Below are 25,185 nucleotides of genomic sequence, written 5' to 3' on the forward strand. Positions count from 1 at the left end.
AGGCAATTAGCATTTCCAACAAGAGAGGATCTAACCATCTTCGTTTCACATTCAATGACATTGCATCGCTGGATTGCACACTATCTCTATCCTGGATGTTTACCATTGTTTTAATTGGACCAGGCGTATAAATGCTGCGGCTACAGGAACAGGTCAGAGGCTGGGAATCCTGTGGTGAGTAACTCACCTCCTGACTCCCCCAAATCCTGTCCACCATCTACAAGGCACAAGTCAGGAGTGTGATGGACTCTCCACTTGCCTGGATGAGCGCGACTCCCAACAACACTCAAGAAGCCTGACACCATCCAGGGCAAAGCAGCTTGATCGACACCCCATCCTCCACCTTAAGCAGTTACTCTCCACCACCGACGCACAGTAGCAGCCGTGTGTACCATCGACAAGATGCACTGCAGCAACTCACCAAGGCTCCTTTGACAGCACCTCCCAAACCCATGACCATCTAGAAGGACAAGAGCAGCAGGTACCTGGGAACCCCACCATCTGGAGGTTCCCTCTCACCAGCCTCTGACCCGTACCAGCCTCCCCGGACAGGCGCCGGAATGTGGCGACTAGGGACTTTTCACAGTAACTTCATTGAAGCCTACTCGTGACAATCAGCGATTCTCATTTCATTTCATTTCACCATCCTGACTTGCAAATGTAACGCTCGTTCCTTCATCATTACTGGGTCACAATCCTGGAAACCCCCTCCCTGAACCACGAGAGTACCTTTGCAACAGGGACTGCAGTGGGTCAAGGAGGCGGCTCACCACCACCTTCTCAAGGGGTGATTCGGGATGGACAATAAATGCTGTCCCTCGCCTACGAAGCCCGCATCCCAGGAGTGAATTAAAAACAAAAATCTTTGTCAGATACCTGAGCATCAGAACATTTTCCAGCAATGTGCTCAGGGCATCATTTCATACATAACGCGATTAACAACATCTCCTCGCTCCGATTATAAATTAATTCAGTCTGGTTGGCATGTGGTTCAATAGTTTAATCCTAATTTTCGGGTTAAAGCAAAAAAAAAGGACCTCTGAACTCAGGTTATTGTTAACACTGATCGATCTGTCAAAGGTTCACCCTGTAAATTGATGGATGGAGTGAGGGGTCGTTGAGTCAGAATAAAGTTCGCTCCCCCGCCCCCTCTTTAAGAGGGTCAAAGTTCACCCTTGCCAAGGCAGGAAATGTCACAGAAGCTGGAGGAGTCAATAAATGCTGGGTGAAAGCACTCGTCTCCTTTCTTAACCATACCTGTTCGGACCAATGCCACCCACCGCACCACACGCTTAGCGACCGCCATTTGTCTTTGGCGCCCCCGCCTCCCCCCGGGCTGGGCACTGTGCCAGTCTCTTTGCCAGTCTCCCTTGGACTGTCCGCCTGGCTCCACCCTAACCCACCTCTCCAAGCAGCCCTTAGTCAACATAAGGAGATGCTCTGCTGTTTTAGCCGATCCTCGAAGGCAGTGTTGTGGAGCGACACGGAGAAACGGCAGCAAAGAATCCGCTGAATGTTCCGGAAGACTGATTTCCGGAGTATGATGAAGAGCCAGGGGTCGACGATGGGATTGAAGGCGTAGAAGCGGAAGGCCACGAGATCCTCCTCGTCGTTCTTGTTGGGCGAGATGGCATTGACGAATCCGCGAATCTGTGGCAAGGGGGGGAGGAAACAGAAAGAGGTGAACAATAACCTTCATCTCGACGCCGTTGGCGACATTGTGTCAACAGTGAAAATAAATCGATAGATCACATCAGAAGCAATGAATTGTGTGTTGAACAGAAAGGCTGAATACTACACAGTCAGTCCTCAGCAGATATGGCAGCAGACGGATTTATGGAGAGCTGGGCCAAGTTCAAATCCCACTCAAGTATCGACTCAATTTTCATTTATTTATGTTGAATGAAAAAACGTTGTCAACAGGGGAGGTGGTGGCAGAGTGGTATGATCACTGGGCTAGTAATCCAGCCCGGGTAATGTTCTGATGACCTGGCTTCGAATCCCACCATGGCAGACAGTGGAATTTGAATTCAGTACAAATCTCAGCATGAAACCAATGTTAATTGTGATAAAAAAGCTATCTCTTTCACTAATGCTCTTTAGGGAAGGAAATCTGCCATCCTTACTCGCTCTAATCAGTTGATCAGCGGCTGCTTTCCCCTTTGAAGGGGAGAGCTGACTGGTGGTGATTTAACCCGAGGGTCACCACACCTTAGATGAGTGGCATGTCCCTGATCCTGGTCACACCGGCAACCACAGCTCGCTCCTCCGCCACCCAGCATGTCCCTGATCCTGGTCACACCCAACATGAATAACCTCAGCCGGTACGGGGAATTGAACCCGCGCTGCTGGCCTCGCTCTGCATCACCAACCAGCTGTCCATCCCACTGAGCTAAAGATTCTGCAAAACTGGAGTTACGATAAAACACTCAGCGTGGAGACATGCCCATGTGATCTGGCTGTCATGGGCCAGGAACTCAAAACGAAAACCTATTGAAATACCAAGCGGCAGTCTCAACACCTTTACCTATTGTCTCATAGAATTAGGACAGCTACCTTTTGAGAGCGACAAATACTTCAGTGGGGAAGCAGAGAAGGAGTGATAACAACCAAGCAGGATGATGGTTAGAGCTTTTTTTCTGTTGGAAAGGAAGGGAACAGTTGGGGGTCTTGGAAATTTAAGGAATCTTGCTGATGGTAACTGGATCCAGGAAACTTGGGCTTAGTGGAATGATTGTTGAAGGACACTGGAAGTTTTGACCTGGCGTGGCAGGGAGGTGTGAGCCCGTGGGAGAGACGGGAGGGACTGGGGGAGTGTATTGACAGTGCTGCCATCTTTTACCATTGATGGGGAGATGAGAACTGTGGAGGACACAATCGAAGGAGGAGAAGAAGAAGAATCGAAGAAGAAGAATCGAAGAAGAAGAATCGAAGAAGAAGAATCGAAGAACCTTTTAAGATGGAGATGAGGAGATTTGTTTTCTCTCAGAGGATCGTTAGTCCGAGGAATTCTCTTCCCAGAGAGCAGTGGGGGGAGGAGGGGGGGTGGGGGGGCTGGGTCATTGAATATATTCAAGGCAGAGATTAACGGATTTTTCATCGACAAGGGAGTCAAAGGTTTGGGTAGACAAGTGGAGAATAGGCAAGAAAGTGAAGTTGAGATCACAGCCAATTCAGTCACACGATGAGAGATGGGGTTCGGACGACCACACTCGAAGGGGTTGGTTTTAAGGAGGATCATGGAGGAGGAGGGAGGTGTGGGAAGGTTTACAAGGGGAGGGGAGTCCTGAGCTCAGGGCCCAGGCAACTAAAGGCATGGCCGCCAATGAAGGATCAATTGAAACTGGGATGTGCCAACACCGGAGGGGTGCAGGGATTATTCAAGGGCTAAGGGATGGAAATTAGGGTTTTTGGATTAAAGCTTCGATGAAAAACCCTTCCCAATCTCCTCACAAAATATGTATATTGTATTTGTGATCTTTATTTATAGCTTAATGGTAATTTGAAAACTTGAATATTAAGCTCGGATGTCTTCACTCCGGCAAAATGTTAATTTCTTTAACAGGAATACAAAGATGACTAGAGTAGAATAAGAAGCTGTTTATTTTCCCGCAGAACTAACATTACAGGCCAATTATCTCGAATAAAAATGGATCCTTTCTCTGTTCTTTCCTGTTCATTATTCTGCTTGTTGAAGATACAACGTTTATGAGGCACTTTGAACAGTTTCTGTCAAATGTGATGGTCTTATCTCTGTGTTGCCTTGCAGTGGACTCTGTGCATCACATGCGAGATATTGGACGCGTGCCACCGACCATGTTGCGCTCTCCCTGGAGCGTGGTGGGCCCTCTCACGGGCTTCCTGGAAATCTCCATGCCTTGCGGGATTCATCCAAGTGCCGTGCGGCGTCGGAGTCAGAATTCCGCCCACAAAGGCGGGATCTAACAGCGCGCCGATGCCGGTTTTAAACCAAATTCGGCAAACTTACCCAGGATGCACTGGCCTCCCCTGTGAGGCCGCAACCGGGCGCTTTTCAGCACTGGTCCTCACAAATGTGGACCAGGCGGAACAGCACCCAGTGGGTCTGAATGGCCAAGGTGCCCCCCCCCCCGGCCAACCCGCTGGACAGTGGACATCTTGCCACTGCCCACTTGGCACTGCCAAGGTGCCCATGTGGCACTGCCGTGGGGGGGGCCATGCCCATGAAAGGGGGTTTGAAGGGTAGGGGTGTGCAGGGCAGGTATGTAGGGGTTTCTGGGAGGCTGGGCCGATTGTTGGGTGGGGGGGGGGTCCTGGAAGAGAGGGGCTGCTGGAATTGGGAGGGCCTGAAGAGTCGGTGCCCCACAGCGACCCCATAACGGGGTGTCCCCATTTGGGGGATATGGGGTAGTGCCCATGTGTGTGCGGGGTGACATTGCCCATGGTAGGGGGCCCACCAGCTCACTAAGAGATCGAGGCACCCTTTCAAAATGGCGGCCCGATCTCAGAGTTCAGCTCCCCCAGTGCTAGAAATAATTCTAAAGGTGGAATCCTCCGGCTCCATTCGCCTAGTAACCGGAGATTCCCGCCCAAGGTCAATGGACTTTTCCGTTGTCCGCATTTCGCCCGTGGCAATCTTGCGATGGGTGGGGCGGAAGAATCCAGCCCGAAGTGTCGGCTAAACCAGAGAAACTCTCCAGGGCCCAAAGAAGTGACTAATTGTCATTGAATATCTGTGAGGAACTCACTGCCAGAGCCAGCCGCCAACTCCCTGAAAATCCCGCCACAAATGATTTGAGAAATTTTCACACCCATTATGAACTGTTTTCTAATTTACAAACCAAATATCAGCAACAAACACTCCGAGGACAGGTACAGCACGGGGTTAGATACGGAGTAAAGCTCCCTCTACACTGTCCCCCATCAAACACTCCCAGGACAGGTACAGTACGGGGTTAGATACAGAGTAAAGCTCCCTCTACACTGTCCCCATCAAACACTCCCAGGACAGGTACAGCACGGGGTTAGATATAGAGTAAAGCTCCCTCTCCACTGTCCCCATCAAACACTCCCAGGACAGGTACAGCATGGGGTTAGATGCTGAGTAAAGCTCCCTCTTCACTGTCCCCATCAAATACTCCCAGGACAGGTACAGCACGGGGTTAGATACAGAGTAAAGCTCCCTCTACACTGTCCCCATCAAACACTCCCAGGACAGGTACAGCACAGGGTTAGGTACAGAGTAAACCTCCCTCTACACTGTCCCCATCAAACACTCCCAGGACAGGTACAGCACGGGGTTAGAGACAGAGTAAAGCTCCCTCTACACTGTCCCCATCAAACACTCCCAGGACAGGTACAGCACGGGGTTAGATACAGAGTAAAGCTCCCGCTACACTGTCCCCATCAAACACTCCCAGGACAGGTACAGCACGGGGTTAGCTACAGAGTAAAGCTCCCTCTACACTGTCCCCATCAAACACTCCCAGGGCAGGTACAGCACGGGGTTAGATACAGAGTAAAGCTCCCTCTACACTGTCCCCATCAAACACTCCCAGGACAGGTACAGCACGGGGTTAGATACAGAGTAAAGCTCCCTCTGCACTGTTCCCATCAAACACTCCCAGGACAGGTACAGCACAGGGTTAGATACAGAGTAAAGCTCCCTCTCCACTGTCCCCATCAAACACTCCCAGGACAGGTACAGCACGGGGTTAGATGCTGAGTAAAGCTCCCTCTACGCTGTCCCCATCAAATACTCCCAGGACAGGTACAGCACGGGGTTAGATACAGAGTAAAGCTCCCTCTACACTGTCCCCATCATCACTCCCAGGACAGATACAGCACGGGGTTAGATACAGAGTAAAGCTCCCTCTCCACTGTCCCCATCAAACACTCCCAGGACAGGTACAGCACAGGGTTAGATACAGAGTAAAGCTCCCTCTACACTGTCCCCATCAAACACTCCCAGTACAGGTACAGCATGGGGTTAGATACAGAGTAAAGGTCCCTCTACACTGTCCCCATCAAACACTCCCAGGACAGGTACAGCACGAGGTTACGTACAGAGTTTTAAAAAATTAATTTACGGGCTATGGGCATCGCTGGTTAGGCCAGCATTTATTGCCCATCCCTAGTTGCCCTTCAGAAGGTGATGATGAACTGCCTTCCTGAACCACTGCAGTGCGTGATGCACCCTCTGCGTTGTCCCAACTATTCTCGGAACCTTCTGCTGTGTTAAAGCTTTCTGGCGCAGGCACGTTGTGGTCTGAATCTGGGCTGGATGGGAAGCCAGATGCACCCCAGAGAACGCTTGTAAATAAATGTTGAGAAAGTAAAAATTACTTCAAGCTACAAGTCTGGGACTATCTTGGCCATCGAGCTGGAAGAACTGACTTCCAGAATTTCAATGTGGTTTGGAGGTTGTTCCCTGTCCAAGCCTGATCTGTCTCTGTCTGCAGGCAATGGAATATTGAGGAACAAACATGACTTTTCACTTTGCGTTGTTAGTTAAACCCATACGCCATAGCATCTGATAAATATTATTCCGACCCAATAATTTGGAGACACTCTCGCAATTTTAGGATCATGTGGTAATCATTATAGCTCCGAGACATACATGTTTGTCCAGGTGTTTACGCTGTTTCTCAGCAATAGGCACCTCGGCATTGATTTAAGGTTTTTTTTCCCAGCCCGGTCGCATTTTATTCACCCTCTTGGGGGCTAGCAACAGGCAGATGAATGGCCTGATTTGCTGATCTGACTCAGTGCAGGTTATAAAATGGGCCGAATGGCCTGTTTCTGAGCCGTGTGTAAGCCGGTGCAGCCATGTGGAGGCAAAGATTCGACCTAGGTCATGGCAGGACAGTGGTTAGCACCGCTGCCTCACAGCGCCAGGGACTCGGGTTCGATTCCGGCCTTGGGTCACTGTCTGTACGGAGTCTGCACGTTCTCCCCGTGTCTGCCTGGGTTTCCTCCGGGTGCTCCGGTTTCCTCCCACAGTCCAAAGATGTGCAGCAGGATTGGATACGCTAATTTGCCCCTTATTGACCAAAGATCAGGTAGGGTTACGGGGCAAGGATGACGCGAGTAGGCCTGGGTAGGGTACTCTTTCGGAGGGTCATCGAAAGGTCGAATGGCCTCCTTCTGTCATGTAAGGATTCGATGAGTCTATGACGCCCTCCGCACTGGGGAGAAATGTGAGCGAGGAAACCACGTTTGGTTTTTGTTTTGGCTTGCAAGACCTCATTTCTCTTCAGCCGGTGAAGGACCCTCCCTGTGTGTAATTATTTGGGCCCAGGGTTTGTGGATGCAGATGTGAAAGATCACGCAGCGCTACTGGGGCAGCAGGGTAGCATGGTGGTTAGCATAAATGCTTCACAGCTCCAGGGTCCCAGGTTCGATTCCCGGCTGGGTCACTGTCTGTGTGGAGTTTGCACGTCCTCCCCCTGTGTGCGTGGGTTTCCTCCGGGTGCTCCGGTTTCCTCCCACAGTCCAAAGATGTGCGGGTTAGGTGGATTGGCCATGATGAATTGCCCGTAGTGTCCTAATAAAAGTAGGGTTAAGGGGGAGGTTGTTGGGTTACGGGTATAGGGTGGATACGTGGGTTTGAGTAGGGTGATCATGGCTCGGCACAACATCGAGGGCCGAAGGGCCTGTTCTGTGCTGTACTGTTCTATGTTCTATGTTCTAAGAACCAGGTGAATTCCCCCCTTTGGTGCCCCAGGGCCGATATTTAACCTCGCCCCACATTGTTAAAAAAACAGGTGACCTTGTCAATGTCGCACTCCGGATTGTGGATCTTGTTGTGCGGACGTTGGCTGCCAAGTTTCCGACATTACAACATCGACGCCAGTTCAAAAAAGTGCTTCTTTGGCAGCACTGTGCATAGTGCTGATGTAAATCCAGATCGTTTACTTGCTTCGAATTTGGCACCTCGACAGCATTCTCCAAGTGTTTTTTTTAAATTCTTTATGGGATGCGGGCATCGTTGGGCCGGGTCCAGCATTTGTTGCCCATCCCTAATTGCTTCTCGAACGAGTGTCTTGCGCGGCCGTTTCTGGAGCGAAGTTTAGAGTCAACCACATTGCTGTGGGTCTGGAGTCACGTGTAGGCCGGACCGGGTAAGGGCGGCAGATTTCCTTCCCTAAGGATATTCGTGAGCCAGACGGGTTTTGATGACAATCGGCAATAGATTCATAGAATCCTTACCATACAGAAGAAGGCCATTTGGCCCATCGAGTCTGCACTGACCCTCCGAAGGAGCACCCTAGCGAGGCCCAATCTCCTGCCCTATCGCCGTTGCCCCACCTGACCTTTTTGGACACTGAGGGACAGTTTAGCCAGTCCATCTATCCAGCACATCTTTGGACTGTGGGAGGAAACCGGGGCACCCGGTGGAAACCCACGCAGACACGGGGAGGACGTGCAAACTCCACAAACACACCCTGTCACCTGAAGTTGGTCATCATTCCCGTACCAGCCTCCCCGGACAGGTGCCGGAATGTGGCGACTAGGGGCTTTTCACAGTAACTTCATTGAAGCCTACTCGTGACAATAAGTGATTTTCATTTTTTCATTTCATTTCATTTCTTGCTTTCAATTCCAGACAACATAGGTTGTAGAAAAATACATTTCTAAAATATGTTATACATAAACATATCAGGATCCTGAGGGGATTTCACCAGATGGAAGGTGAAAACATGTTTCCCTCTTGTGGATGGGGCTAGAACTAGGGGACATGGTTTAAAAATAGGCGATTTTCCATTTCTCCCAGGGAGTTGAGAGGATTGGGGATCTGTGAAACCCTCTTCCCCAGAGAGTGGTGGATGAAGGGTCATTCAATCTTTCGGAGGCTGCATTGGGTAGATTCCTGACTAACAGAGTTTGAAAGGTGAACAGGGATGGGTGGGAATGCAGACACCACAATCAGATCAGCCATGTTCTCATTGAATGACAGAGGTGGCTCGAGGGGCCGAGTGGCCTCATCCTGCCCCCAAATCCACGTTTGCGTTCGTAATGAGTTTACTTTAGGTTCTACGGTGGTGGGGTTTGAACCTATGTCCCCAGTGCATTATCCTGGGCCTGTGGGTTATGAGCCAAGTAACATTACTGTGGTTAGCACTGCTACCTCACGGCGCCAGGGACACGGCTTCGATTCCGGCCTTGGGTGACTGTGTGTGTGTGTGTGTGGAGTTTGTACCTTCTCCCCGTGTCTGTGTAGGTTTCCTCCGGGTGCTCCGGTTTCCTCCCATAGTCCAAAGATGTACAGGTTAGGGGGATTGGCCATGATCGATTGCCCTTAGTGTCCAGGGTTATGGGGATTGGTGGGGTGGGGGTGGTGGCAAAGCTGGGAGCTCTTTCGGAGGGTTGGTGCAGACTCGATGGGCCAAATGGCCGCCTTCTGCACGGTAGGGATTCTACGATTGCCACCACCCCACTGTACTGCCACGACGGAAGCAACTCTTCCCTTCCCGCTAAAACCCTCCTCCTTGTGGGCAGGACAAGTCTGATTGGAGCCAATGGGCAAATCATAAACCACCTCTTCGCGCAGCCCCAATGGGCTACGTAGAGGGAAGGAGAAAATAGAGGGCGGGGTTCTCCGATCTTGAGGCTAAGTGTTGACCCTGTCGTAAAGGCCGTCGCGTTTCCCGACGGCGTCAACACGGCCTCAGGATCAGCAATTCTGGCCCCTACAGGGGGCCAGCGCGCCGCTCCAGCTGCCGACCGAGGCGTCAGATGGGCGCCGTGGGGTCCGTGCGTGCGCAGTGGCACCAGCGCGATTTCCGTGCATGCACGGTGTCTCCCTTCTCCGCACCAGCCCCGATTCAACATGGCGGAGGGCTACAGGGGCCCGCGCGGAACAGATGAGGCCCCCAGCCCGAGAGGCCGGCCCGCCGATCGGTGGGCTCCCATTACAGGCCAGGCCACAGCGGAGGCCCCCCCCCCCCCAAAGGTCGGACCCCCCTTTTCCCCCCACCCCGCAGGTCGCCTTCCACGCCAAGGTCCCGCCGGGTAAGAGCAAGTTAGAACAGCCCAGGCGGGACTTGGGTTTTTTGATACGGTCGCCCGGCCCATCCCGGGCAGAGAATCGCCGGGGGGGGGGGGCCCCGTAGAGCGGCTCCAGCCGGCGCCGCGCCAACTGCCCCGATGCCGGGGTGGCGTGGCGCGATTCGCCCTGGTCGCGGCAATTCTCCGGGCCGCCCCGGGGTGAGAGAATCCCGCCCAGAGGATCTTGTGTTGATACGCTACCTTCCCAAGGTCTTTACAGTCAATAATATTCTTCTGAAATGGAGGGCAAATATGTCAGTCAATTTGTAGAAGGCGAGTTCTCCTTGTGGGAACCCCACCACCTGGAGGCTCCCCTCCAGGTCACTCACCACCCTGACTGGGAAATACATCGGTCGTCCCTTCACTTGTCGCTGGGTCAAAATCCTGGAACTCCCTCCCTAACAGCGCGGTGGGCGTACCTACACCTCGGGCTACAGCGGCTTCAAGAAGGCGGCTCGCCCACCACCTTCTCAAGGGGCGATTAGGGATGGACAATAAATGCTGCCAACATACCGTGAAAGGAATGAGACAAAGGCTTCCTCGAACAGCGGCGAGACAACGGGCGAACAAATCTCCTTTTTGTGACGGGTAAGGTGAATGTGTTGGCCATGGCAACACTCCACTATTCTATTTAAATAATTGCAGGGAGCTTTCCATGTGCTCCTGAGCAGGGGGTCTCGGGCCTACAGTCCCAGCCGGGCCTGCTGTGGGATGTGGCCACAGCCTGGATCCAGTGCTGTTCTTGAGGGGGCGTGTCACGACCAGTCTCCAGGTGAGGGTTAGGGTTGCCAACAGTGAGGACATGTATTCCTGGAGATTCTATCACCCCCCCCCCCCCCCCAACCACACCCCACCACAACGCTCCGGCCATTATTAGGCCAACACGTCCATCCTTGTGACTTCCGGCCTTCTTACGTCAATCGGAAAGGAGAAAACACTCATTACCCAAATGGATGATGTTTGACTGTCACCCAAACAGACATTTCCTCCCATTTATCTGAAGTGAAATGTTCACAGAAAATGACAACAAAAAAAAAGATTCATTTTTAATGTTCTGATGATCTTACTCCAGGGTCACACGCAGCAGCGTCCTGGGAGATTGATCTTCACTTCCTGGAGACTCCAGGCCAGTCGTGGGGGTGGGGGGGTGTGGGGGGGGAGGGGGGGGGGGCGGGGGGGGGGGGGAATGGAAACCATTACCGATCTCCCAATGGGGCATGTGGAGTACAAACTTCCCAGGCAGTGGGTGGAGGCCCACCCAGTTGGATTGGCTTGGATTGGATTTGTTTATTGTCATGTGTACCGAGGTTCAGTGAAAAGTATTTTTCTGCGAGCAGCTCAACAGATCATTAAGTACGTGGGAAGAAAAGGGAATAAAACAAAATACATAATAGGGCAACACAAGGTACACAAAGTAACTACATAAGCACCAGCATCGGGTGAAGCATACAGGGTGTAGTGTTAATGAGGTCAGTCAATAAGAGGGTCATTTAGGAGTCTGGTGACAGTGGGGAAGAAGCTGTTTTTGAGTCTGTTCATGCCTGTTCTCAGACTTCTGTATCTCCTGCCCGATGGAAGGAGTTGGAAGAGTGAGTAAGCCAGGTGGTGTTATGTTATGCTTCTTCTCGTAGCATAAGCTGCTTCCTTGATGTACACTCTGACAAAGGAAGGTTCAGACTTGGAGATAGGTTTAACACATTTATTGAACAGTTAACAATTCTCCTACTTGGGTTCGACTCTCCTGCTAATCTTGCTATAGTAACTCAATCTAACTAACCAGTCTGCTCTAAGCCATGCGGTGGGTGTGATGCTTCCTGATCTGCCCCTGTCTCTCGGAGTGTTGCCTATGGAAAGAGAAAGAACATGTGTACTCTGTCCTTTTATATGGGTACTCTGTCCTTTTATATGGGTAGCCCCCTTGTGGTAGTGTCACCTCTGGGTGTGTCTTGACTGCCCATTGGTCGTGTCCTATCTTACTGATCTATTGGTTGAATGTCTGCATGTCATGGTCCCTCTAGTGGTTACTTAGTCCCAGTGTATTTACATTAACCCCTTGTGTATTTACAGTGATGCATATCACCACAGGTAGGAGGGGCCTTTGATTATGCTGCCCGCTTCCCCCAGGCAGCGGGAGGTGTAGATAGTCAATGGATGGGAGGCAGGTTCGTGTGATGGACTGGGGCTCTTTAGAACCTAGAATAATAGCCGGCCCAAGCAGGGACTGGCAGCTTGGTTGCCCCAACGGTGGACGATTGTAGATAGTTATAAAATAAATCTATACCTTCCCACCACTGGCTTCTTTTGACATTAAAGCTGGCGACCCCCCCCCCCCCCCCCCCGTCATTTAATTGGCCGGTTGGTCCTGCAGCGTCAATCCCGTCAGGAAGCAGCTGGTTCCCACTTGGCATGGCCCAGCCTTAAATAGGCCTCCGGGAGAGACAAGCCAAGCTGTGCAAACAGGAAGCGGATCCCAGCCTGCGTGCTGTCCTGTAAACATTCGCAATCCGGACGATCGCAACATCAGGATCACTTCTCGCAGGGGCTCGCAGTATGAGAGAGATGTTTTCAAACAGCCTCGGCTTCCCTCAGAGCGCCGCCCACCAACTGCGTTTGGGTAGCGCCGTCAATGCACCGACAAATCCTCAAGGCTGCGATTTGTTTACCAAACGCAATTTTACACCGAGCAACTCAACATAGAACATAGAACATCACAGCGCAGTACAGGCCCTTCGGCCCTCGATGTTGCGCTGACCTGTGAAACCCTTCTAAAGTCCCTCTACACTATTCCCTTATCGTCCATATGCCTATCCAATGACCATTTGAATGCCCTTAGTGTTGGCGAGTCCACTACTGTTGCAGGCAGGGCATTCCACGCCCTTACTACTCTCTGAGTAAAGAACCTACCTCTGACATCTGTCCTATATCTATCGCCCCTCAATTTAAAGCTATGTCCCCTCGTGCTAGCCATCACCATCCGAGGAAAAAGGCTCTCACTGTCCACCCCATCTAATCCTCTGATCATCAAGATGTCGGGATGGCTGAGTAGAGGTGGCGGCTAAGAGGAGGAGGGGAGGGAGGACAAGAGTCGGAGAGGTTTCAGGATAGAATTCCAGAGTCTTTTTAGCCCTTCCCTTCGGTGCTGTGGATAGAACGGAATGAGATAGAAGTTGACTGACGTTCAGCTTTATGTGTCCCAGTTCTCCAAAAAAGGCGTTGCCTTTCCTTCAATGCTATCTCAAGGTTAGCCACCTTTGAACCCTTGTTAATTAGTCACGAAAGGTAAAAATAAACATAGCTGGAAAAAGACAGTGTTCCTTATAGCTGCCAATGAAAGGCGGCGATGAATTTCCTCAGTTAAGTCCACGTACCAATCTCATCGGCACTTTTAGAGTAGTGGCCAATATAAAGAGAGGAGGTAACCTTTTCCTTGCTCTGTGTGTCGACTAGGCCACCCAGAACAGCACCGAGGTTCAGCTACAAGAATAAAGGGAGCTTTGCACCCTCACTGTCACAACACGCCTGTTCCAGTCTGAGAATCCTGGCTTTAATCGCTCGACCATTGGGAGCCATACTTTCACCAGCCAAACCCCTAACTCCCCCTGCCACTCTCTACCACTCTCTCAGAAGAGAAAGGCTTGCATTTATAGCGTGCCGAATGTCTCAAAGTGCCGTGAAGCCATGAAGTCCTTTTTGAAGGATAGTAGCCAGTCTCATCATAGACCCCCCTGCAGTGCAGAAGGAGGCCATTCAGCCCATTGGGTCTGCACTGACCCTCCGAAAGGGAACTCAATCTAGGCCCCACTCCCCCGCCCTATCCCCATAACCCCGTATCCCCACCTTTGGACACTAAGGGGCATTTTAGCGTGGCCAATCCACCTAACCTGCGAATCTTTGGACTGTGGAAGGAAACCGGAGCACCCGGAGGAAACCCACGCAGACACGGGGAGAACGTGCAGACTCCGCACAGACAGTCACCCGAGGCAGGAATTGAACCCGGGTCCCTGCTGAGGTGAGGCAGCAGAGCTAACCACTGTGCCACCGTGCCGCCCCGTGCCGTAACGTAGGAAATGTTTAAAATATGAGGGACACGGATAGGAAGAAACTTTTCCTCTTCATTGAGGGGTCAAAGCCAGGTGGCTAAGATTTAAGATCAGGGACAGGGGATTTGGAGGGGGGGGGGGGGGGGGGGGGGGGGGTTTGAGGAGCAATGTTTTTACCCAGAGGATGATGGGAATCTGGAACTCGCTGCCTGAAAGGGCGGTGGAGGCAGGAACCCTCACAACATTTAAGAAGCATTTCGATGAGCTCTCGGAACATCCCAGCGCACAAGGCTACGGCACCAAGTGCCGGAAAATGGGATTAGAGTAGATAGGTGCTTGATGGCCGACACAGACAGGATGGGCTGAAGGGCCTCTCTCTGTGCTGTAAAACTCCACGGTTTCGACAGACATCAATTTGTGCACAGCAAGCTCCCACGAGCAGCAATGTGACTCTGACCGGACGTTTTGTTGATTAAGGGATTGTTGATTGGGCGGAACAGCCCTCCCCACCCCCACTCTTCTTCGCAATATTGCCAGGAGTTCTCTTACGCCCATGTTTGGCGCTGGACGCTCCGAGGGAAGAGGTTTACTGGCTCAGCCAAAGCCGAGACGCAACAACACCAGTTTGCATTTGTATAGCACCTTGAATGTAGTAAAACACCCCACAGGTCTGCACAGGCGTGTCATCAGACAAAAGAGATCTTTGGCCAGGGGACAAAAAAGTTTGTTCATAAAAAATAGGTTTTAACAATGATCTTAAGAGAGGGTGGGGCAAGAGAGAGTGGCTTAAAGGTTTACACAGGTAATTCCAGAACTTAAATGGTAATATCGTGTTAATTATATGCACGTGGTTTGTTAGTCGCTTAACTTGTTGAGACTTGTGAATGTCAAATACCTTGCTACGGCTAAGAAATCCAGGGTGGCACGGTGGTTAGCACTGCTGCTTCACAGCGCCAGGGACCCGGGTTCAATTCCAGCCTTGGGTGACTGTGTGGAGTTTGCACTTTCTCCCCGCGTCTGTGTGGGTTTCCTCCGCGTGCTCCGGTTGGATCAGCCATGATCTGATTGAATGGTGGAGCAGCCCTCAAAGGGCAGAATTGCGCTCCTAATTCCTCCTCTTGCTCCCCCAATCCAAAGATGTGCAGATTAGGTGGGCTCCTCATGCCTTGGCGTGAAGGTTAGGCTATGGGGATTGGGCGAATGCTCTTCTGGAGGGGTTGGTGCAGACCCGATAGGCCAAATGGCCTCCCCCTGCACTGTAGGGATTCTACAGTTCTTGGTGATGAATATTAATTGCCTTTAAGCACATGTAAAGTGGCGATATCGCCTTGTTGGCCTCGATGATCGGAAGCGCATGTGCCTCTGCGGTTCAAGGTTCCAGGTTCAAGGCCTGCTCCAGGGCCTGAGGGCACAAATCTAAATTGACACCCAGGTGCACGACTGAAGGTGTGCCGCACTGTTGGAGGTACCGGTTGTTGTGACTGGCGGGCACCGTGGGGGGATGGAGTGCACCGTCAGCCATTTCAATTTGATCTGGTGGGTTTCGATTTCGATACGAGGCCCCCTCAGGGCCCCCCCCCCCCCCCCCATTTTCAGTCCAGTTTTTATTGATTCCTTAAAAAGAGCATGGTAAAAGGGGATGTTCTGGGACACTGGGTTGAGTGGAAGGGGAACTGTGAGACTGAAGACGTCGATAAACAAACTCTCTCAATCGAGAAAAACTTGGAGTTTTGGTTTTGGTTTTATTAACCCTCAAGTCCCCGGAAAGCTGTCGGCACGGACGTCAACAGTGGAGCGATGGAAATCAGGAGGGGGGGGGGGGGGGGGGGGGGGGGGGGGGGGTTGGTGAAGTGGCAGCGGAGTTCTGGTGTATTCCGGTTTCTGGATGATTGGAGGGGTGGGGGAGGGTGGTGGGGGGACGGGAGGCTGGCCAGAAATGAAGTAAGAAACCAGAGGCAACATGCACCGAATGCTGCGTCTGTGTGGCGCCTCCTACGCAGAGCGATGACAAATCGAACTGCAGAGAGATACAGGGCTGCATTTTCCAGTCCCGACCACTGCAGGATTACCCCCACCCCCTCACCCCCTTCCTGCTCTTCTTCAAAATGATGGTTTTTTTCACATCCCGAAATTGGTATCTCCAACCGGGCAGCACCCACTCGATCCTGCGCACGAGGGTCAGCCTGGATTTGTGTTCTCAACCCCCAGAGTGGGACTTGACCCAGCAACCTCGGGCCTCCCGAGGTCAATGTGCGGCCAGCTACCATGGACGGCAGGGAGGGATCAGTCGACATGGCCGAAAACCTGGACGAAAGGGGAGTCGAAGGGAGGTGACGAGGCGGGGATTAAGGGAAGGGAACTCTGGAGCTGAAGGCCCCGTCGCAAAGTGTGGGGCAAAGACAGGGGGGAAAATTCAGTGGAAGGGAGCGTTTGGGGGCAGAGAGGGGAGGGAGGTTGGTGCCATATTGTGAGACGGTGTCAAAAGAGTTGAGAGGTGTTCATTAAGACGGCTGTCCCAGCTCAATCGCCCAATCTTAGCTGGTCCATTTGTAGATCTGAGTGTTTAAGGGCTTCACTTAAACCCAGCCTCCCTCCTCCACTTTCAGGGGGTGAGGAGGGGAGGGAGCGAATCAACCACGAGCGATCCTGGTCACATTTCCCCAGGAAACCTCAGACACCACGATGGGTTTGCAGTACTGGAACATAACGGCACTAATCACCGTGTTTGGGAACTGGACAGATTGACACTGTTCAAGGGTATTCAGATCATCTGACCAGCCACAGGAGATTGGCGGCAAGCTTCTGCCAAAAGAAGAAGTTGCTAATTCATTTAGACCGGAAGACGTTAGACAGCAGCTTGTGGCATTTATAAATGTCTATGGGAGGAGCGGGTGTTTGGGTCTTTGTGACATTTTGACACTAAATCCGACATGTTCCAGGGAGGGAAGGGAGTGAGGGGTTACAAAACCACAGGCAAACTGACATTTACAATCAGTCTGTCTCACCAGTTGATTTGCTTTTGTCCCACTCACATACTTAGTCATTTTTCAGATAACGAAGACTACCTTCAGATGCAACTCCTGGCAATGTCTTGGTACAGAGACAGTAACCCTCGCCCTGCTGAATAAACAGAGACTCTGTACAGTTACACAGTGAGTGATCCTCACCCTGCTGAATAAACAGTGACTCTGTACAGTTACACAGTGAGTGATCCTCACCCTGCTGAATAAACAGTCACTCTGTACAGTTACACAGTGAGTGATCCTCACCCTGCTGAATAAACAGTGACTCTGTACAGTTACACAGTGAGTGATCCTCACCTTGCTGAATAAACAGTGACTCTGTACAGTTACACAGTGAGTGATCCTCACACTGCTGAATAAACAGTGACTCTGTACAGTTACACGGTGAGTGATCCTCACCCTGCTGAATAAACAGTGACTCTGTACAGTTACACAGTGAGTGATCCTCACCCTGCTGAATAAACAGTCACTCTGTACAGTTACACAGTGAGTGATCCTCACCCTGCTGAATAAACAGTGACTCTGTACAGTTACACAGTGAGTGATCCTCACCCTGAATAAACAGTGACTCTGTACAGTTACACAGTGAGTGATCCTCACCTAGCTGAATAAACAGTGGCTCTGTAGTTACACAGTGAGTGATCACTTAGGGGAGCACGGTAGCATGGTGGTTAGCATAAATGCTTCACAGCTCCAGGGTCCCAGGTTCGATTCCCAGCTGGGTCACTGTCTGTGTGGAGTCTGCACGTCCTCCCCGTGTGTGCGTGGGTTTCCTCCGGGTGCTCCGGTTTCCTCCCACAGTCCAAAGATGTGCGGGTTAGGTGGATTGGCCATGCTAAATTGCCCGTAGTGTCCTAATAGTAAGGTTAAGGGGGGGGGGGGGGGGAGTTGTTGGGTTACGGGTATAGGGTGGATACGTGGGTTTGAGTAGGGTGATCATTGCTCAGCACAACATCGAGGGCCGAAGGGCCTGTTCTGTGCTGTACTGTTCTCTCTTCTCTGTCCTGTCCAGTTACACAGTGAGTGATCCTCACCCTGAATAAACAGTGACTCTGTACAGTTACACAGTGAGTGATCCTCACCCTGAATAAACGGTCACTCTGTACAGTTACACAGTGAGTGATCCTCACCCTGAATAAACAGTCACTCTGTACAGTTACACAGTGAGTGATCCTCACCCTGCTGAATAAACTGTCACTCTGTACAGTTACACAGTGAGTGATCCTCACCCTGCTGAATAAACAGTCACTCTGTACAGTTACACAGTGAGTGATCCTCATCCTGCTGAATAAACAGTAACTCTGTACAGTTACACAGTGAGTGATCCTTACCCTGAATAAACAGTCACTCTGTACAGTTACACAGTGAGTGATCCTCACCCTGTTGAATAAACAGTCACTCTGTACAGTTACACAGTGAGTGATCCTCACCCTGCTGAATAAACAGCGACTCTGTACAGTTACACAGTGAGCGATCCTCACCCTGAATAAACAGTCACTCTGTACAGTTACACAGTGAGTGATCCTCACCCTGCTGAATAAACAGTGACTCTGTACAGTTACACAGTGAGTGATCCTCACCCTGCTGAATAAACAGTCACTCTGTACAGTTACACAGTGAGTGATCCTCACCCTGCTGAATAAACAGTGACTCTGTACAGTTACACAGTGAGTGATCCTCACCCTGCTGAATAAACTGTCACTCTGTACAGTTACACAGTGAGTGATCCTCACCCTGAATAAACAGTCACTCTGTAGTTACACAGTGAGTGATCCTCACCCTGCTGAATAAACAGTGACTCTGTACAGTTACACAGTGAGTGATCCTCACCCTGCTGAATAAACAGTGACTCTGTACAGTTACACAGTGAGTGATCCTCACCCTGCTGAATAAACAGTGACTCTGTACAGTTACGCAGTGAGGGATCCTCACCCTGCTGAATAAACAGTGACTCTGTACAGTTACACAGTGAGCGATCCTCACCCTGAATAAACAGTGACTCTGTACAGTTACACAGTGAGTGATCCTCACCCTGCTGAATAAACAGTGACTCTGTACAGTTACACAGTGAGTGATCCTCACCCTGCTGAATAAACAGTGACTCTGTACAGTTACACAGTGAGTGATCCTCACCCTGCTGAATAAACAGTGACTCTGTACAGTTACACAGTGAGTGATCCTCACCCTGCTGAATAAACAGTCACTCTGTACAGTTACACAGTGAGTGATCCTCACCCTGAATAAACAGTCACTCTGTACAGTTACACAGTGAGTGATCCTCACCCTGCTGAATAAACAGTCACTCTGTACAGTTACACAGTGAGTGATCCTCACCCTGCTGAATAAACAGTCACTCTGTACAGTTACACAGTGAGTGATCCTCACCCTGCTGAATAAACAGTCACTCTGTACAGTTACACAGTGAGTGATCCTCACTCTGCTGAATAAACAGTGACTCTGTACAGTTACACAGTGAGTGATCCTCACCCTGCTGAATAAACAGTCACTCTGTACAGTTACACAGTGAGTAATCCTCACCCTGCTGAATAAACAGTGACTCTGTACAGTTACACAGTGAGTGATCCTCACCCTGCTGAATAAACAGTCACTCTGTACAGTTACACAGTGAGTGATCCTCACCCTGCTGAATAAACAGTCACTCTGTACAGTTACACAGTGAGTGATCCTCACCCTGCTGAATAAACAGTGACTCTGTACAGTTACACAGTGAGTGATCCTCACCCTGAATAAACAGTCACTCTGTACAGTTACACAGTGAGTGATCCTCACCCTGCGGAATAAACAGTCACTCTGTACAGTTACACAGTGAGTGATCCTCACCCTGCTGAATAAACAGTGACTCTGTACAGTTACACAGTGAGTGATCCTCACCCTGCTGAATAAACAGTGAATCTGTACAGTTACACAGTGAGTGATCCTCACCCTGCTGAATAAACAGTCACTCTGTACAGTTACACAGTGAGTGATCCTCACCCTGCTGAATAAACAGTCACTCTGTACAGTTACACAGTGAGTGATCCTCACCCTGAATAAACAGTGACTCTGTACAGTTACACAGTGAGTGATCCTCACCCTGCTGAATAAACAGTCACTCTGTACAGTTACACAGTGAGTGATCCTCACCCTGCTGAATAAACAGTCACTCTGTACAGTTACACAGTGAGTGATCCTCACCCTGCTGGATGACCCTGTACATCACAACAGCAGTTACACTTGGCAAATACTTGAAAACACTTTGGCATCTCCTGAACCATAGACGGAGTGATATAAATGCAAGTTAAACGTTTATGTGGGTCTCAACAGAAATGCAAGCCAATGTGAAGAAAACAGCTGGTACTTCCTGTGAATTCTTTAAATAAAACAAGGAAATTGATATTTTGTTTTATCAGGTTCTGGGCACAAATTTGAGAGTATCTTGACCAAACAGATTAACCCCAGTTCAATCCGATTGCTTTTTTAGAAGCAGTCACCTTTCTTTGCCCAAGAGTATTAAATCATTTGTTGCAGTAAAGGGGCCACATTAGAACCACGATTAATAATCCACTTTGTGAATAACTGTTGAACTGTGGAGATTGGGGACTGTTCCCGTTCCACTGCTAACCTGCGGTAAATAATCTGACTTCGGTCGGAGGGGGTTATCCCCCCCCCCCTCTAACAGCACAGTGGGTGCACCTACCCACGCGGACTGCAGCGGGTTGAAGAAGGTGGCTCACCACCACCCTCTCAAGGGGCAATTGGGGATGGGCAACTAATGCCCTGTAAATGACTACATTTGAAAAAGGGCCTGTGATTGTCCTCAGTGGCCTTGAGTTAGGCAAGGCAAGGGCGAAGGAAAGCCCGTTCGTCACTCCCGATTCCTCCTCATTGAGTTTGGATTCAGGGTTAGGCCATGTTTGAAGACATGGCCGACACTCTTTTGCTTCAATGAGCAATGGGCGACTCGTCATGCAAGATTCCTTTGGCAGCACCTTCCAAACCCATGACCCCGAGAAGGACCAGGGTAGCAGATACCTGGGGACACCACCACCTGAAGGTTCCCCTCCGAGCCACACACCATCCGGACTTGGAAATATATTGGCCGTTCCTTCACTGTCGCTGGGTCAAAATCCCGGAACTCCCTCCCTAACAGCACAGTGGCTGAACATAGAACATAGAGTGCAGAAGGACACCATTCAGCCCATCGAGTCTGCACCGACCCACTTAAGCCCTCACTTCCACCCTATCCCCGTAGCTCAATCTCCGCTCCTAAACTTTTTGGTCACTAAGGGCAATTTAGCATGGCCAACCCACCTAACCTGCACGTCTTTGGACTGTGAGAGCACCCGGAGGAAACCCACGCAGACATGGGGAGAACGTGCAGACTCGGCGCAGACAGTGACCCAGCGGGGAATCGAACCTGAGACCCCGGCGCTGTGAAGTCACAGTGCTATCCACTTGTGCTACCGTGCTGCCCATGTGCTGTACCTACACCACATGGACTGCAGGGGTTCAAGAAGGCTCAACACCTTCTCAAGGGGCAATTAGGGATGGGCAATAAACACTTGCTTCACCGGGACACCCACATCCCTTGAATCTTTGATCCCTCATCGTGATGTCACTTATGTTTTCCTTCCTCATTCAAATTTGATCATTCCTGTCCTCTCGTGCTGCCGGCTTAGTGTTGCCGTTCCAGCTTGGCCACATTCCTGGTTAGACGACCGCTCATCTCCAATTGCCCTCCTGCCATTGGCTTCCTGACAGGCCCACCCACACAACTGCCCCACCTCCCCCAGCCGGAATGGTGATTTGATTGGGTGATTATATAGATCAGAGTGTAATTTTCTCAGATTTACTGGCATGCCAAACTCCTCAGGATGAATTGGCGTTAACAAAGGCTGCTATGTAGCAGCAAGCTGCTCCCCGCCAGTCCAGGGACATGGAATAAAGGTCTTGGGCTGATGTGGTGATTAACATTCACCCATGTTGCTTAAGTCCTGAATGTATAATAAAAGTTTTATGACATTGTAATCATGAATGTTTAACCAAGTGTGTTTTGTTTAGTTATAAAATTTTGGTTTGTGTGCTCTGTGTTGTTTGAGAATTATTGTGTGTTCTTTTGTACCCCTGTGAGCTGTGTGCGTAACATTTGTGTTCATCTCTGACAATCATTTCAAACCACCTGGATCCCGGTAATGCAGACAGCACGGTGGTGTCTGTGTGCAGCTTGCACGTTCTCCCAGTGTCTGCGTGGGTTCCCTCCGGAGCGCTCCGGTTTCCACCCACAGCCCATAGACGTGTAGATTAGGTGGATCGGCCGCGCTAAATTGCCCCCTTAGTGTCCAAAAGGTTAGGTGGGGGTCACTGGGATAGGGTGGGGGGCCTGACCCTTGATGGGGTGCTCTTTCAGAGGTGCAGACTCGATGGGCCGAATGGCCTCCTTCTGCACTGCAGGGATTCTATGACTTCTAGGAATGCAGCGGCCTTTAGTTGCCCATTCCTGGTTGATAGTTCCTGCTCTCTCCATGTTGCTGGTTTCGTTTTCTATTTCTTTATTCGTTCATGGGATATGGGTCTCGCTGGTTGGGCCCATCCCAGAGGACATTTAAGAGTCAACCTCATTGCTGTGGGTTTGGAGTCACATGTAGGCAAGACCGGGTAAGGACGGCAGATTTCCTTCCCTAAAGGACATTAGTGAACCAGATGGATTTTTACAACAATCGACAATGGTTTCATGGTCGTCATTAGACTTTTAATTCCAGATTTTTATTGAATTCCAATTCCACCATTTGCCGAGGTGGGATTTGAACCCGGGTCCCCAGAGCATTATCCTAGGTCTCTGGGTTACTTGTCCAGCGACAATCCCACTGTGCCACTGCTCCCCTACTGTTGCCAATCTGGCTTGGACACATTCCTGGTCAGGTGATCTCTCACCTCCAATCCGCTCCCGCCATTGGTTTCCAGCCAGGCCCACCCATGTGACCTCCCCCAGCCACCAACGATTTGATTGGATGATGCTCGGCTCTTTGCGCAACAACCCGTTTGCCCCCATCGCCGACAAATTGTATCGTTGCAGAATTGCCATGGGGCCGAGTGAGGCCATCGTCCAGGCACCGGCTCTCCCAATGAGCGACTCATCTAGGTGCCACCCACCCACCTTCTCCCCATAACCCGGCACGTTCTTCCTTTTAGTCATTTGTTTGAACACAACCCGAAGGTTGCTGAAGAAAGTGGCATGTCGAAGTTTTTCACCTTGCACTCATCAGTACATCAGCGCCGGGGGAAAATCAACAATTCATATGTACGAGAAGAGAATTGGGTTGGGTTGGCTGGTGGAGTCAGCATTCTCTTCTCGTCCAGTATGAATTGTTGCTTTTCGCCTGGCATGATATTCTTACCAAGTGTCCTTACCAAGGTGCCAGGGAGAAAAACTTCGACATCTCTTTTCCCTGCAATATTCTTCCTTTTTAGTCAACGATCTCAATCCCTTCTGAAAGCTTCAATTGAATCTGCCCCCACCACACTCTCAGGCGGCGCCTTCCACACCCTCGCCACTCGCTGCGCGAGGAAGCTTTTCCTCATTTCACTTGTGCCCCTCGCGTTCTCGATCGTTTCACGAGCGGGCACGGTTCCCCCCCCCCCCCGGAGCTGCTCCGTCCAGAACCCCTCACGGTTTTGAACACTGTGATCAAATCTCCTCACGGCTTCTCTTCTCTGAGGAAAACACTCACAACTTCTCCGACCGAGCTTCATCACTGCAAGCTCCTCGTCCCCGGGACCATTATCGTCAATCTTTCTTGCCCGCTCGCCAAGGCCTTCACATCACTCCGAAACAATAAATAAACAATGATAACAAACAAAAGCGGCCAAAGAAAATCCGAGCACAAACACTTTGCTGTTTTGGAATTTCCCCACGACTTTGCTCCCTAAGGTTAACGGCAACAATGTCTGGAATCTGGGGGCGCGACCTACCGGCCTTCTCCTGCCCGAACGGGACGAACTTGCTTTTCTTCCAAGTGGTATCGTATCCCTGAAGTCCTGAGGTGGCAGGGTCGGGGGGGCGGGTGGTGGAATGTTCTCAATTTAACACTTCATCCAAAAGACAGCAGACAGGATTCTCCGTTGCCCGACGGTGAAATCAGGAACGGCGATCGGGCAGAAAATGGCCGCCAATGCCAAAATCGCAGCATGCGCCAGTTTGACGTTGGGTCGCAATGCTCCCCGCCCTCCAAATCGGCGTCATTAAGACGCGCCCCACGTGCAGTCGCCACCCCGTTGGAATGTCATCAGCGGGCCCACCCACGATGCCCTGCCTCCGATGGGCCGTGTTCCCGATGTCGCGGTCCCACGTGTGGTCTCAGCAGTCGTGAGCCTGGCGTGGCGGCTGCGGAGAGAGAGGGGGTGTGTCCAGCACCGCCACACTCGGCCGAGATCAGTGCCGCTGGCTGGGGGGCTTCTGCCAGGGCTGGAGGGAGTGGTGGGGGCTGGCCAGGAGGTGGGCTGTGGGGTTAGAGTGGGAAGATACGCGTTCCAGCACAGCCGGCGCCATCTTTTCCGGCGTGTGTAGGCGTACGTGTGGCTGCAGCTCGTTGGCCCTGCGCATGTGCAGCACGGACCCGTTTTACGCGCGTTCCACAGGTGTTTCATGTGGCGCCGGTACTAGCCCCTCACCAGTGGCGGAATCGGTACGGAAACACCGCGGATCCTCCATTGGTGTCGGCAGCTGGCCTCAGGAATGGAGCATCCCGCCCAGCATCTCTGACAGCGCTGCACTCCTTCAGCTCGGCGCTGGGAATGTGGGCCCAGGCTTTTGCACTGGGTTGGGACTTGAACACATTACCTTCCGATCAAGTGGTGAGATTGCTACCCATAGAGCCGCTGCTGAATTTGAACGGGTTAAATCGCGGCTCTGGGGATTAAGCCCCCTGAATTCCTCGCACACGCCTCTAGTTATGTTTTCTGGGAACACAATCGGGGCACCGGTGTGCGTAATAATCTCCACACTTGGCACAAGGCCTTTATATTTTAAGTACTGCATTGCCCACATATTGCAAACCAGCCTCTGCTTGTTCTTTACAAGGAAGTGGAACATTATA

General features: G+C 51.1%; 1 protein-coding gene across 1 annotated transcript in view; it reads right to left on the bottom strand.

The window, feature by feature from the left end:
• Window positions 1–985: 985 nt before the first annotated feature.
• Window positions 986–25,185, bottom strand: part of ptgir (prostaglandin I2 receptor) — a 70,240-nt gene continuing 46,040 nt past the window's right edge. Inside the window, exon 2 of the mRNA XM_038786229.1 lies at window positions 986–1,650. Within this exon, the coding sequence (XP_038642157.1) occupies window positions 1,423–1,650 (228 nt within the window). The 3' untranslated portion in view covers window positions 986–1,422. The remainder of the gene's footprint in view (window positions 1,651–25,185) is intronic.

This window comes from Scyliorhinus canicula, chromosome 27, assembly GCF_902713615.1.
Source record: "Scyliorhinus canicula chromosome 27, sScyCan1.1, whole genome shotgun sequence".
Lineage (NCBI taxonomy): Eukaryota > Metazoa > Chordata > Chondrichthyes > Carcharhiniformes > Scyliorhinidae > Scyliorhinus > Scyliorhinus canicula.